The sequence below is a fragment of the Anomaloglossus baeobatrachus genome, chromosome 8 (genome assembly GCF_048569485.1).
Source record: "Anomaloglossus baeobatrachus isolate aAnoBae1 chromosome 8, aAnoBae1.hap1, whole genome shotgun sequence".
Lineage (NCBI taxonomy): Eukaryota > Metazoa > Chordata > Amphibia > Anura > Aromobatidae > Anomaloglossus > Anomaloglossus baeobatrachus.
The window spans coordinates 29,381,144-29,397,074 of NC_134360.1; the positions used below are offsets into that span (position 1 = coordinate 29,381,144).

Below are 15,931 nucleotides of genomic sequence, written 5' to 3' on the forward strand. Positions count from 1 at the left end.
TTTGAAAAAGCCGGCCGCTCATTAAACAATCTCGTATTCCTGCTTTCCACGCCCACAGGCGCCTATGATTGGTTGCAGTGAGACACGCCCCCACGCTGAGTGACAGGTGTCTCACTGCAACCAATCACAGCAGCCGGTGGGCGGGTCTATACTGTGCAGTGAAATAAATAAATAATTAAAAAAAATGGCGTGCGGTCCCCCCCAATTTTAATACCAGCCAGATAAAGCCATATGGCTGAAGGCTGGTTTTCTCAGGATGGGGAGCGCCACGTTATGGGGAGCCCCCCAGCCTAACAATATCAGTCAGCAGCCGCCCAGAATTGCCGCATACATTATATGCGACAGTTCTGGGACTGTACCCGGCTCTTCCCGATTTGCCCTGGTGCGTTGGCAAATCGGGGTAATAAGGAGTTAATGGCAGCCCATAGCTGCCACTAAATCCTAGATTAATCATGTCAGGTGTCTATGAGACACCCTCCATGATGAATCTGTAAATTACAGTAAATAAACACACACACCCGAAAAAATCCTTTATTAGAAATAAAAAACACAAACACATTCCCTCATTACCAATTTAATAAGCCCCAAAAAGCCCTCCATATCCGGCGTACTCCACGGACCTCCAGCGTCGCTTCCAGCATGAAGGTGACAGGAGCTGCAGAAGACACCGCCGCTCCGGTCACCTCCAAGCAGCAACTGAGGTGAGTAGCGCGATCAGCTGAGCTGTCACTGAGGTTAATCGCGGCCACCGCTGGATCCTCCAACAGTGACAGCGGGTAACCTCAGTGACAGCTCAGCTGATCGCGCGGCTGTCTTCAGTTGCTGCTTGGAGGTGACCGGAGCGGCGGTGTCTTCTGCAGCTCCTGTCACCTTCATGCTGGAAGCGACGCTGGAGGTCCGTGGAGTACGCCGGATATGGAGGGCTTTTTGGGGCTTATTAAATTGGTATTGAGGGAATGTGTTAGTGTTTTTTATTTCTAATAAAGGATTTTTCGGGTGTGTGTGTTTATTTACTGTAATTTACAGATTAATCATGGAGGGTGTCTCATAGACGCCTGACATGATTAATCTAGGATTTAGTAGCAGCTATGGGCTGCCAATAACTCCTTATTACCCCGATTTGCCAACGCACCAGGGTAAATCGGGAAGAGCCGGGTACAGTCCCAGAACTGTCGTATATAATGTATGCGGCAATTCTGGGCGGCTGCTGGCTGATATTGTTAGGCTGGGGGGCTCCCCATAACGTGGGGCTCCCCATCCTGAGAATACCAGCCTTCAGCCGTATGGCTTTATCTGGCTGGTATTAATATTGGGGGGGACCGCATGCCATTTTTTTTAATTATTTATTTATTTCACTGCACAGTATAGACCCGCCCACCGGCTGCTGTGATTGGGTGCAGTGAGACACCTGTCACTTAGCGTGGGGGCGTGTCTCACTGCAACCAATCATAGGCGCCTGTGGGCGGGGAAAGCAGGGAATACGAGATTGTTTAATGAGCGGTCGGCTTTTTCAAAACAATAAAAGCCGCCGCAGCAGTGTGAACGCCGTGCAGCGCAGCGCGGCGCCGGGGATCGGTGAGTATGAGAGAGGGCTGCTAACTTCAGTCACTCGGGGGATTAGTGGTCACCGGTGAGCCCTTCACTGATGACCGCTAATCAGGACGCGACACAGACAGAGCCGCAGCATGACAATGAAGTCGGGTGAAGTTCACCCGAGTTCATTCTGACAGTGCGGCTCTGTCTGTGTCTGCTGTCATCTGCTATTCAGCTTTGCTACATGGCTGTCTGTGTCTGCTGTCAGCGGCCATGTAGCAGCGCTGAATGGCAGATGACATAGTAAAAAATACGCATTACACACGCATTACACACGCATTGCACACGCTAGTAAAATCATTAATTTATTCAGAAATAGCATCGCACTTGCATTGCACTCGCACCTAACGTGAGCTAAAATCAGCCGAGTTTTTTTCAGCCCAGTCAGACCGATTTTACTCGCATAGATGTGTTTCCAGCCTTAAGAGGAGACTTTGTGCAGCAGGCCTTCATGGTAAAATAGCTGCTAGGAAACCACTGCTAAGGACAGGCAACAAGCAGAAGAGACTTGTTTGGGCTAAAGAACACAAGGAATGGACATTAGACCAGTGGAAATCTGTGCTTTGATCTGATGAGTCCCAATTTGAGATCTTTGGATCCAACCACCGTGTCTTTGTAGAAAAGGTGAACGGATGGACTCTACATGGCTGGTTCCCACCGTGAAGCATGGAGGAGGAGGTGTGATGGTGTGGCGGTGCTTTGCTGGTGACACTGTTGGGGATTAATTCAAAATTGAAGGCATACAGAACCAGCATGGCTACCACAACATCTTGCAGCGGCGTGCTATTCAATCCGGTTTGTGTTTAGTTGGACCATCATTTATTTTTCAACAGGACAATGACCCCAAACACACCTCCAGGCTGTGTAAGGGCTATTTGACTAAGAAGGAGAGTGATGGGGTGCTACGCCAGATGACCTGGCCTCCACAGTCACCAGACCTGAACCCAATCGAGATGGTTTGGGGTGAGCTGGACCTCAGAGTGAAGGCAAAAGGGCCAACAAGTGCTAAGCATCTCTGGGAACATCTTCAAGACTGTTGGAAGACCATTTCCGGTGACTACCTCTTGAAGCTCATCAAGAGAATGCCAAGAGTGTGCAAAGCAGTAATCAAAGCAAGAGGTGGCTACTTTGAAGAACTTAGAATATGACATTTTGTTTCCCACTTTTTTGTTAAGTATTTCCTTTCACATGTGTTAATTCATAGTTTTGATGCCTTCAATGTGAATCTACAATTTTCAGAGTCATGAACATAAAGAAAACTCTTTGAATGAGGTGTGTCCAAACTTTTGGTCAGTACTGTATATCGGTGTATATATGTGTGTCTTTTAATTTTAATTTTAATTTCATTTTATTTTTTCATTATGACTCTGCTTTTTTTTTTTTTAAGCATGTATTGTAGACCCTGCTTTTACTGTATGCTCCGGTGTTGCAGTATCGACAGATGACTGTGGCTGGACTTCCTGGGAGTACAAAGATGGCGGCCAGAGGCTTCAGTGGGCCTCATGTTACCATAGCAACCCAACTCAATGGAAGTCACAAAGCAACTGCTTCACTTAAAGAGACTCAGTCAGCTCAGAAAGACTGTTCGGGCAAGTACAAGCAATAACCCCAATGTGTGAAGGGGTTAATGTCCCCTTTCAAGTAGAAGCCCCCTATATTTTGCCCCTAATACACTTGTATCTAGGGGTTAATATTGCTCAAAGTTGTGGTGACTTGTGGTTTAGTGTCTCCCATCACGATCCCTGGCGTCCTGTGGTTTGGTGCCTACACCCTGGTGCCGCCTATCACGATCCCTCGCGTCCTGTGGTTTGGTGTCTACAGCCTTGTGCTGCCCATCATGATCCCTGGCGTCCTGTGGGTTGGTGTCTACAGCCTGGTGCCGCCTATCACGATCCCTCGCGTCCTGTGGTTTGGTGTCTACAGCCTTGTGCAGCCCATCACGATCCCTGCCGTCCTGTGGTTTGGTGTCTACAGCCTTGTGCTGCCCATCACGATCCCTGCCGTCCTGTGGTTTGGTGTCTACAGCCTTGTGCTGCCCATCACGATCCCTGCCGTCCTGTGGTTTGGTGGGTGTCTACAGCCTTGTGCTGCCCATCACGATCCCTGCCGTCCTGTGGTTTGGTGTCTACAGCCTTGTGCTGCCCATCACGATCCCTCGCGTCCTGTGGTTTGGTGTCTACAGCCTTGTGCTGCCCATCACGATCCCTCGCGTCCTGTGGTTTGGTGTCTACAGCCTTGTGCTGCCCATCACGATCCCTGCCGTCCTGTTGTTTGGTGGGTGTCTACAGCCTTGTGCTGCCCATCACGATCCCTCGCGTCCTGTGGTTTGGTGTCTACAGCCTTGTGCTGCCCATCACGATCCCTCGCGTCCTGTGGTTTGGTGTCTACAGCCTTGTGCTGCCCATCACGATCCCTGCCGTCCTGTGGTTTGGTGGGTGTCTACAGCCTTGTGCTGCCCATCACGATCCCTGGCGTCCTGTGGTTTGGTGTCTACAGCCTTGTGCTGCCCATCACGATCCCTGGCGTCCTGTGGTTTGGTGTCTACAGCCTGGTGCTGCCCATCACGATCCCTGGCGTCCTGTGGTTTGGTGTCTACAGCCTTGTGCTGCCCATCACGATCCCTCGCGTCCTGTGGTTTGGTGTCTACAGCCTTGTGCTGCCCATCACGATCCCTGCCGTCCTGTGGTTTGGTGGGTGTCTACAGCCTTGTGCTGCCCATCACGATCCCTGGCGTCCTGTGGTTTGGTGTCTACAGCCTTGTGCTGCCCATCACGATCCCTGGCGTCCTGTGGTTTGGTGTCTACAGCCTGGTGCTGCCCATCACGATCCCTGGCGTCCTGTGGTTTGGTGTCTACAGCCTTGTGCTGCCCATCACGATCCCTCGCGTCCTGTGGTTTGGTGTCTACAGCCTTGTGCTGCCCATCACGATCCCTCGCGTCCTGTGGTTTGGTGTCTACAGCCTTGTGCTGCCCATCACGATCCCTGCCGTCCTGTGGTTTGGTGGGTGTCTACAGCCTTGTGCTGCCCATCACGATCCCTGGCGTCCTGTGGTTTGGTGTCTACAGCCTTGTGCTGCCCATCACGATCCCTGGCGTCCTGTGGTTTGGTGTCTACAGCCTGGTGCTGCCCATCACGATCCCTGGCGTCCTGTGGTTTGGTGTCTACAGCCTTGTGCTGCCCATCACGATCCCTGGCGCCCAGTGCTTTGATGGCTAGAGCCTGGTGCTGCCCATGACGATGCCTGGCATCTAGTGTTTTGATGCCCATAGCACGCCCTAGACCCCCCACACACCACCACCACCATAGGCCCCTTTTCTGGTCCAAATGCCCAATTGCCATCTGGGTGGGCAATAAAATATAGAAAGTGGCATTACCATCCGAGACAAAATTTGTCTGACAGGTGGCGTCTCCAATCCATCCTAGTGGGAGAATAAGGGGTCCTCATCTCCCCCATTTAGAATTATAGGCAGACCAAGCATACGATACCAACCAACTGACAATGCAGAGCACAGGGTGGTCGCCCCCGACCTAGACTGGCCCTGGATAACTTTTGTTTCATGCCCTCGCTCCTTCCTGATGTCCATTGGATCAGTGAAGTCAGGGCCAGGGACTGTCAGCAGTTTGGCTTCCACCCACCGCAAAAGTCCAGCAGCCCCCGGGAGGGCAGACGTGTAACCGCAGCACATGGAAACAAGTGATTGGACACACATCTTAATCAGCAAATTCAGGCTTTTCCATCCAACCCCCTCACCCCTCAGTGTATGATATACACCCCCCACAGCTGGTAACATCTGGGCCCCTCACTCCTGGTGTATAAGATCCATCCCCTCCCCTCCCCAATGTATAACATCTGGCCTGCCACCCCCCAGAGTATAATATCCAGCCACTCTCCGCCACTGTATAACGTCTCATCCCCAGTGTATAATCTCTGCCCCCCCACCCCCCAACCATCTGCCTTTACAGAACAGCCGGTGGTACAGAGCTCACTGATACCAGCGCGTCCTGTAATAGGAGCCACTGTGGGATAACAAGTCAGTGACGTTTCTTCCGCCTGAATCTTCCCCATCACTTGTGAGTGATATTATTGAGAAGTGGAAGGAGCCGCAGCAACCAAGCCACAAAGTGGAGACCCTGTAACGTTACAGAGCGGGGGGGCCGAGTGCTGAGCAGAGGACAGAAAAGTCCCCACCGCTCTGCTGACCCCATAACTGCAGAGTCCAGACCTCCTCTGGTAACATCATCACAAACACTGCGCTCGCCGGGAGCTTCATGGCCAAGCAGCTGCAGCAGCCGTACATCACCAAGCACAATGCAGAGCCGTACATCACCAAGCACAATGCTGAGCCGCACATCACCAAGCACAATGCAGAGCCGTACATCACCAAGCACAATGCCGAGCCGTACATCACCAAGCACAATGCCGAGCCGTACATCACCAAGCACAATGCCGAGCCGTACATCACCAAGCATAATGCCGAGCCGTACATCACCAAGCACAATGCCAAGCCATACATCACCAAGCACAATGCCGAGCCATACATCACCAAGCACAATGCCGAGCCATACATCACCAAGCACAATGCCGAGCCATACATCACCAAGCACAATGCCGAGCCATACATCACCAAGCACAATGCTGAGCCGTACATCACCAAGCACAATGCTGAGCCGTACATCACCAAGCACAATGCCGAGCCGTACATCACCAAGCATAATGCCAAGTTGTACATCACCAAGCACAATGCCGTGCGTCGGATGGAGCGGTATAAAGCCGCCACCACTGGACTCTGAAGGAGCGACAGTATCTGCTATAAGTGGAGCATGTCACCTCTTGTTCTGCAAGCTGAACATCTCTTTTAAATCAATTACCAATGGAAATTCATTACAGCATGCCTCTAATAAGGGATGAGTAGCATCCGACTACTGGAACCCCATCACAATAGGGATGAAGTAGAGTCCTCTTTTGGTGCCATTCCTCCCACTGGAGCAGTCCGGATACTTCTCGGTGTAGGTGGCACAGTTTTCTGCACAACACCGGGTCAGGGCGACACCTTGGTTCCAGGTTTTAACGAAACATTTGTGTTCATAATGTTCATCCTGTGCATTGTGGAGAGCGGCTACAAACGTCTCGCCCCTCGGACCTCCTGCGTGGCAGACAACCCATTGATATGACCAGTCGACGTGTAATTCTTAGCTTCCCCTGCGGAGGCGCTGCAGGGAAACTCAACACATTCCAAGCTTTCCCCACAAATGACACCTGATCGCACAGCGTCACTTTACCATCAGTTTATTGTCAAGGACCCTTCTAACAAGTGGGGATCGTCCATAGCGGAGAACCCCCCTTTAAAGTGCAAAGGTGCAAACTAGAAAATTATAAGATGGATTCTTAAACCATTTTTAAAGGGTTTCATCATCAAATGTAAATTATTGGGCGTCGTTCACATCTGTTACATCTGGTCCTGGGAGACGTGGGAACAATACAATAGGTTATTACCTGGCTGTAAGCAGAGGAGTCACTACATCAGCCCGAGGTCACTGGTGACAATCCCGGGAACAGAAAAAAAAAATAAGCTTCTTAAAAGGAAATGTCCATATTGACATTTTTTTGTTTTACTTTTTACACTGGCAGCTAAATAGGAAAGGGTTCTTTACAGTTAGAGCAGTCAGACTGTGGAATGCCGACCACAAGAGGTAGTAATGGCAGATACTATAACAGATTTATATCAGGGCTGGATGATTTCCTCACTACACGACTGTTGGTAATAAGTGACTTAAGGAGAAAATGTAGACTTGGTGGAGGAAGGATGAACTAGATGGACCTAGGTCTTTCTTCAACTTAAGTAATACTTTTTTTTTTCCATTCCTAATTTCTACTGGTTTTGTCTCCCCAGCTCCTATACAGGTTATGTGTCTCCATGGTAACAGACTACAAAACAAACCCTATGTTGTCTGATCCTCCCCCTCCTACTTTTTTTTTTTTCTAAGGTATTAGCAAGAAATGTGGGAAAGATGAGAGGAAGATTGCCTAGCAGATCAGACGACGCAGGGCTTATCTGTATCAATAGGGACACATGGCTCTGCACAGTACCTGTAAACACTAAACGGTAAAGTAAGATTTTTGTGTACTCACCGTAAAATCTTTTTCTCGGAGCCTTCATTGGGGGGACACAGGACCATGATGGTCCTGTGTCCCCCCCCAATGAGGCGAGAGAGAAAGTATATTTAAGTAGGATTATTAGCAAAGTTCATTCATTTGTTGTTTTAGAACAAATATAGGAATAAAACCGGTTACAAAAGTATACACACCCTTTAATATACCTACTCCATAATATCTAGCGCCAGTCATTGTACATTATATCTTTTGCAACTTAGGGCTGTGGAAGTTTAAAGGGGCGTGCTCATATTCTGTGTTTAGGCGCACACTTCTCATCTGGCGGCTAAGGCTGCTTTCAGACATCCAGTTTTTGCTGTGCGGCGCAATACGGTGCTTTGCAGGAAAAACGCAACCGGGTTTTTTTTGCCGCCGGTTGCGTTTTTTTCGGCATAGACTTGCATTAGCGCCGTATTGTGCCGCATGGCCTTGCGTTGCGTCCGTTTTTTGCCGGATGCGGCATATTTAGCCCATGCGGCGACCGGATGGAAAGTTGCCTGGCACGTTTTTTTGTGCGACAAAAAAAAAAACGCATCGCGCCGGATCCGGCACGATTTAAAATGCAAGCCTATGGCCGCCGGATGTGGTTTTTTGCACTGCGCATGCTCAGTATCAAGCCGCATCCGTCAAAAAAACGGATGGGCCGTATGGAAAAACTTATGCAACGGATCCGTTTTTTTTCGCTGCATCCGTTGCATAGGTTTTTGAGCCGCACTGCAAAAACCGGAAGTGTGAAAGTAGCCTTACTGCTTGCAACGGAAAAGCATGATCCTAAAGATCGACCGTTCGGAGAACCGGCAATGGTTGTGCTGCTGATCCCAAACTCATCTCCCTCCCATGTTACGGGCAAAAGAGCACAGGGGCATTGAAGCTGGTGGGATCCAGTGATCTGTCCAGTTTCAGGTCTTGTGCCTAGAAGACCGGCCACTTCTGAAAGTCAGCAGCGGTGGCCGGTAACCCAGGCAACGAGCAGTAAACTATAAAATGTCTCTATGTTTGAGAAGGGAGAGGATTTTAGTAAGTTGTAAATTGCAAACTTGCTTGTTTTTCAAAGCACTTTTGCAATTAATTTAATAAATTGAGACAACCCCTTTAACAACCGCTCGCTGGTTCAATTGCAAATAACAAAAAAAAAAAAAAATAAAAAAAAATAATTGCGGCTCATATATATAGTGTTTTTGTATTTTAGGGACCGTAAAAATGTCTTGATTAAGACCCAAGCAAATTTACATACTACACAAATAATAATTTAAACAGCAATATCAGGCCTTAAAGGGAGAGAATCAGGACGCCATATGGACATGCGGCAAATAAAAATCATCTCTGAATGTACAGGGTTTATACAGAGGACTAGGGCTGACATTTACAGAAGGGAATAAAGTTTTCTGATTAAAATCTCTTCTGGGGGAATAGATCGCGGCTTCTTCTAATAAACTAATTCAGTCTTTGTTGTAATAGTTCATCTATCTGGGTCTTGTACATGTTCTTTACATCCTCCAGGTCCAGGCGCAGCTCTTCGGCCTCCTCGGCTTTCTCGCCGTACATCTGCAGGATGGTGTTGTATCGCTGGTCCAAATCCTGAAAATGTGCACAAAAAAAAAAAAGGATTTGTAATGGATCCCATATTCTAGGTGCCAAATATATTGAGTACAAGTACATCAAAGGTCATGAAAGGGTTAAAGAATTCGTGTTTATTGGATTCTAAGATGCACTTTTTCTCCCGAAAATTTGGGAGGAAAATGAGGGGGTGCGTCTTATAATCCGAATGTAGCTTACCGGGAGGGAGGTGGAGAGGGGTCACAGGGGATGCTGCGGGCCTTGTGCGCCGTGCTGGCTGCGAGTGTTGAGGCAGAAGACGCCATTCTGAAAATGTCGGCGGTGCGGGCTTCAAATAATGGCGCCCGGAGTCGGCGCGTGCGTAGATGGATCTCTCGGCTTAAGAGCTCCATCTGTGCACGCGCTGCATCCGGGCGCCATTTCTTTAAAGCCTGCACCGTCGACAGTTTCTGAATGCTCCTCATGCCTCCCAGCTCCCGCAGCAAGCATCTGGGACACCGGCTGCACCGCCCGCAGCGAGCATATGGGACACCGGCTGCACCGCCTGCAGCGAGCATCTGGGACACTGGCTGCACCGCCCGCAGCGAGAATCTGAGACACCGGCTGCACCGCCCGCAGCGAGAATCTGAGACACCGGCTGCACCGCCCGCAGCGAGAATCTGAGACACCGGCTGCACCGCCCGCAGCGAGAATCTGAGACACCGGCTGCACCGCCCGCAGCGAGAATCTGAGACACCGGCTGCACCGCCCGCAGCGAGAATCTGGGTCACCGGCTGCACCGCCCGCAGCGAGCATCTGGGTCACCGGCTGCACCGCCCGCAGCGAGCATCTGGGACACCGACTGCACCGCCCGCAGCGAGCATCTGGGACACCGACTGCACCGCCCGCAGCGAGCATCTGGGACACCGACTGCACCGCCCGCAGCGAGCATCTGGGACACCGACTGCACCGCCCGCAGCGAGCATCTGGGACACCGACTGCACCGCCCGCAGCGAGATCCTGAGACACCGGCTGCACCGCCCGCAGCGAGAATCTGAGACACCGGCTGCACCGCCCGCAGCGAGAATCTGGGTCACCGGCTGCACCGCCCGCAGCGAGAATCTGAGACACCGGCTGCACCGCCCGCAGCGAGAATCTGGGTCACCGGCTGCACCGCCCGCAGCGAGCATCTGGGACACCGGCTGCACTGCCCGCAGCATCACCCTACTCCAGCACCACCCCTGCCTCCTCTGACCCCACTCCACAACCGCTGCTGCCCCTCCTCTGGTAAGACACCATCGGATCATAAGACAGACCCCATATTTTTTCCCCCCTTTTTTTCTCTCTAAATTTGGGGTGTGTCTTATAATCCAGTGCATCTTATAAATTGAAAAGTATATTTTGTTTTGGTTTTTTTAAGCCTAAAATATTAAAGGAAGAAAGAAAAACCAAAATTGTCCAAGAACGGCCACAACACAGTGTCAGACGCTGCGGTGCCACACTACCCAGTTTACATCTGGAGCTGCAAACACCCGACTGGTGGATGTGCCGGCGTCAGACCTCCATTGATCAGATATTGAAGACCCATCCTAAGGACAAGGTCATCCATATCTAAAGCCCGGACCACCTATTTATCCTACAAGGTAAAAGTATACATGTGTCCAATAAGGATATCCACTTGTGACCCACCAGACAGATACATACCCTCATCTGTAGCCGCAGTTTTGGGATCTCGTTCACCTTCTCCTCCAGATCGTCATTCAGATTATTCACCCTGACGACCTCCTCAGCGAGGATGGAGCGAGTTTTTTCCAAACTTCCAATTTCAAGCTGAAAGAAAAAAAAAAAAAGAAGGGAATTTTGTTACTTACCGTAAATTCCTTTTCTTCTAGCTCTTATTGGGAGACCCAGACGATTGGGTGTATAGCACTGCCTCCGGAGGCCACACAAAGCAATTACACTAAAAAGTGTAAGGCCCCTCCCCTTCTGGCTATACACCCCCAGTGGGATCACTGGCTCACCAGTTTTAGTGCAAAAGCAAGAAGGAGGAAAGCCAATAACTGGTTTAAACAAATTCACTCCGAAGTAACCTCGGAGAACTGAAAACCGTTCAACATGAACAACATGTGTACCCGAAAAACAACCAAAAATCCCGAAGGACAACAGGGCGGGTGCTGGGTCTCCCAATAGGAGCTAGAAGAAAAGGAATTTACGGTAAGTAACAAAATTCCCTTCTTCTTCGGCGCTCTATTGGGAGACCCAGACGATTGGGACGTCCAAAAGCTGTCCCTGGGTGGGTAAAGAAATACCTCATGTTAGAGCTGCAAGACAGCCCTCCCCTATATGGAGGCAACTGCCGCCTGCAGGACTCTTCTACCTAGGCTGGCGTCCGCCGAAGCATAGGTATGCACCTGATAATGTTTGGTGAAAGTGTGCAGACTCGACCAGGTAGCTGCCTGGCACACCTGTTGAGCCGTAGCCTGGTGTCGTAATGCCCAGGATGCACCCACGGCTCTGGTAGAATGGGCCTTCAGCCCTGATGGAACCGGAAGCCCCGCAGAACGGTAGGCTTCAAGAATTGGTTCTTTGATCCATCGAGCCAGGGTGGCTTTGGAAGCCTGCGACCCTTTGCGCTTGCCAGCGACAAGGACAAAGAGTGCATCCGAGCGGCGCAGGGGCGCCGTGCGGGAAATGTAGATTCTGAGTGCTCTCACCAGATCTAACAAATGTAAATCCTTCTCATAGCGATGAACTGCATGAGGACAAAACGAAGGCAAAGAGATATCCTGATTAAGATGAAAAGAGGATACCACCTTCGGGAGAAACTCCTGAATGGGTCGCAGCACTACCTTGTCCTGGTGGAAGACCAGGAAAGGAGCCTTGGATGATAGTGCTGCTAGCTCAGACACTCTCCGAGGAGATGTGATCGCTACCAGAAAAACCACTTTCTGTGATAGTCTAGAAAGTGAAACCTCCCTCAGAGGCTCGAAGGGCGGCTTCTGGAGGGCAACTAGTACCCTGTTCAGATCCCATGGATCTAACGGCCGCTTGTACGGGGGTACGATATGGCAAACCCGCTGTAGGAACGTGCGCACCTTAGGAAGGCGTGCCAAACGCCTCTGAAAAAAGACGGATAGCGCCGAGACCTGACCTTTAAGGGAGCCGAGCGACAAACCTTTTTCTAACCCAGATTGCAGGAAAGAAAGAAAGGTAGACAATGCAAATGGCCAGGGAGACACTCCCTGAGCAGAGCACCAGGATAAAAATATCCTCCACGTTATGTGGTAGATCTTAGCGGACGTGGGCTTCCTAGCCTGTCTCATGGTGGCAACGACCCCTTGGGATAATCCTGAAGACGCTAGGATCCAGGACTCAATGGCCACACAGTCAGGTTCAGGGCCGCAGAATTCCGATGGAAAAACGGCCCTTGGGACAGTAAGTCTGGTCGGTCTGGTAGTGCCCACGGTTGGCCGACCGTGAGCTGCCACAGATCCGGATACCACGCCCTCCTCGGCCAGTCTGGAGCGACGAGTATGACGCGGCTGCAATCGGATCTGATCTTGCGTAGCACTCTGGGCAAGCGTGCCAGAGGTGGAAACACATAAGGGAGCCGGAACTGCGACCAATCTTGCACTAGGGCGTCTGCCGCCAGCGCTCTTTGATCGCGAGACCGTGCCATGAAGGTTGGGACCTTGTTGTTGTGCCGGGACGCCATGAGGTCGACGTCCGGCCTTCCCCATCGGCGACAGATTTCCTGAAACGCGTCTGGGTGAAGGGACCATTCCCCTGCGTCCATGCCCTGGCGACTGAGGAAGTCTGCTTCCCAGTTTTCTACGCCGGGGATGTGAACTGCGGATATGGTGGAGGCCGTGGCTTCCACCCACATCAGAATCCGCCGGACTTCCTGGAAGGCTTGCCGACTGCGTGTCCCCCCTTGGTGGTTGATGTATGCCACCGCTGTGGAGTTGTCCGACTGAATTCGGATCTGCTTCCCTTCCAGCCACTGCTGGAAGGCTAGTAGGGCAAGATACACTGCTCTGATTTCCAGAACATTGATCTGAAGGGTGGACTCCTGCTGAGTCCACGTACCCTGAGCCCTGTGGTGGAGAAAAACTGCTCCCCACCCTGACAGACTCACGTCTGTCGTGACCACCGCCCAAGACGGTGGTAGGAAGGATCTTCCCTGTGATAATGAGGTGGGAAGAAGCCACCATTGCAGAGAGTCCTTGGCCGTCTGGGAAAGGGAGACTTTCCTGTCCAGGGATTTTGACTTCCCGTCCCATTGGCGGAGAATGTCCAATTGAAGTGGGCGCAGATGAAACTGCGCAAACGGAACCGCCTCCATTGCCGCCACCATCTTCCCAAGGAAGTGCATGAGGCGTCTTAAGGAGTGCGACTGATCTTGAAGGAGAGCCTGCACCCCAGTCTGTAGAGACCGCTGCTTGTCCAGCGGAAGCTTCACTATCGCTGAGAGAGTATGAAACTCCATGCCAAGATACGTTAGTGACTGGGTCGGTGACAGATTTGACTTTGAGAAGTTGATGATCCACCCGAACGTCTGGAGAGTCTCCAGTGCAACAGTCAAGCTGAGTTGGCATGCCTCTTGAGAGGGTGCCTTGACCAGTAGATCGTCCAAGTAAGGGATCACAGAGTGTCCCTGAGAGTGCAAGACTGCTACCACTGCCGCCATGATCTTGGTGAACACCCGTGGGGCTGTCGCCAGACCAAATGGCAGAGCTACGAACTGAAGATGGTCGTCTCCTATCACGAAGCGTAGAAAGCGTTGGTGCTCTGTAGCAATCGGCACGTGGAGATAAGCATCCTTGATGTCTACTGATGCTAGGAAATCTCCTTGAGACATTGAGGCAATGACTGAGCGGAGGGATTCCATCCGGAACCGCCTGGCGTTCACATGCTTGTTGAGCAGTTTTAGGTCCAGAACAGGACGGAATGAGCCGTCCTTTTTTGGCACCACAAAGAGATTGGAGTAAAAACCTTGACCTTGTTCCTGAAGAGGAACAGGGACCACCACTCCATCTGCTCTTAGAGAAGTCACCGCCTGCAGAAGGGCATCTGCTCGGTCGGGATGTGGGGAAGTTCTGAAGAACCGAGGCGGAGGCCGAGAACTGAACTCTATCCTGTACCCGTGAGACAAAATGTCTGTTACCCACCGGTCTTTGACCTGTGGCAGCCAAATGTCGCAAAAGCGGGAGAGCCTGCCACCGACCGAGGATGCGGAGGGAGGCGGCCGAAAGTCATGAGGCAGCCGCCTTGGAAGCGGTACCTCCGGTTGCTTTCTTGGGGCGTGAGTGAGCCCGCCAGGAATCAGAGCTCCTTTGCTCTTTCTGAGTCCCTTTGGACGAGGAGAATTGGGGCTTGCCCGAGCCTCGAAAGGACCGAAACTTTGACTGCCACTTCCTCTGTGGAGGTTTGCTTGATCTGGGCTGGGGTAAGGAGGAGTCCTTACCTTTGGACTGTTTAATGATTTCCGCCAATTGCTCACCAAACAGTCTGTCTCCAGATAATGGCAAGCTGGTTAAACATTTTTTAGAAGCAGAATCTGCTTTCCATTCCTTTAACCACAAGGCCCTGCGCAAAACTACAGAGTTGGCGGATGCCATTGAGGTACGGCTCGTAGAGTCCAGTACCGCATTGATAGCGTAGGTCGCAAACGCAGACATTTGCGTAGTTAGGGACGCCACTTGCGGCACTGCTGGACGTATGAGAGAGTCCACCTGTGCCAGACCAGCTGAAATAGCTTGGAGCGCCCACACGGCCGCGAATGCTGGAGCAAACGACGCGCCGATAGCTTCATAGACAGATTTCAACCAAAGGTCCATCTGTCTGTCATTGGCATCTTTAAGTGAAGCCCCATCCTCCACTGCAACTATGGATCTAGTTGCAAGCCTGGATATTGGAGGGTCCACTTTTGGACACTGGGTCCAGCGTTTGACCACGTCAGGGGGAAAAGGATAACGTGTATCCTTAAGGCGTTTAGAAAGAAGGGAATTTTGTTTACTTACCGTAAATTCCTTTTCTTCTAGCTCCAATTGGGAGACCCAGACAATTGGGTGTATAGCTATTGCCTCCGGAGGCCACACAAAGTATTACACTTAAAAGTGTAAGGCCCCTCCCCTTCTGGCTATACACCCCCAGTGGGATCACTGGCTCACCAGTTTTAGTGCCAAAGCAAGAAGGAGGAAAGCCAATAACTGGTTTAAAGACCAATTCAATCCGAGGAAACATCGGAGAACTGAACCATACCACATGAACAACATGTGTACCCGAAAAAACAGGAAAAACCCCGAGAAAACAGGGCGGGTGCTGGGTCTCCCAATTGGAGCTAGAAGAAAAGGAATTTACGGTAAGTAAACAAAATTCCCTTCTTCTTTTTCGCTCCTAATTGGGAGACCCAGACAATTGGGACGTCCAAAAGCAGTCCCTGGGTGGGTAAAAGAATACCTCGTGATAGGGCCGTCAAACAGCCCTTTCCTACAGGTGGGCAATCGCCGCCTGAAGGACTTATCTACCTAGGCTGGCGTCTGCCGAAGCGTAGGTATGCACCTGAAAATGCTTGGTAAAAGTATGCAGACTCAATCAGGTAGGTGCCTGACACACCTGCTGAGCCGTAGCCTGGTGCCGTAATGCCCA

The 15,931-nt window shown here is 51.0% G+C and overlaps 1 protein-coding gene across 1 annotated transcript in view; it reads right to left on the bottom strand.

Annotated features, from left to right (window-relative positions):
* Positions 1 to 6,864: 6,864 nt before the first annotated feature.
* TMF1 (TATA element modulatory factor 1) overlaps positions 6,865 to 15,931 on the bottom strand; it is a 130,051-nt gene continuing 120,984 nt past the window's right edge. The window contains exons 16-17 of the mRNA XM_075321398.1: positions 10,985 to 11,110; positions 6,865 to 9,322 (exon numbers count right to left, since the gene is read on the bottom strand). Of these exons, the coding sequence (XP_075177513.1) occupies positions 9,179 to 9,322; positions 10,985 to 11,110 (270 nt within the window). The 3' untranslated portion in view covers positions 6,865 to 9,178. The remainder of the gene's footprint in view (positions 9,323 to 10,984; positions 11,111 to 15,931) is intronic.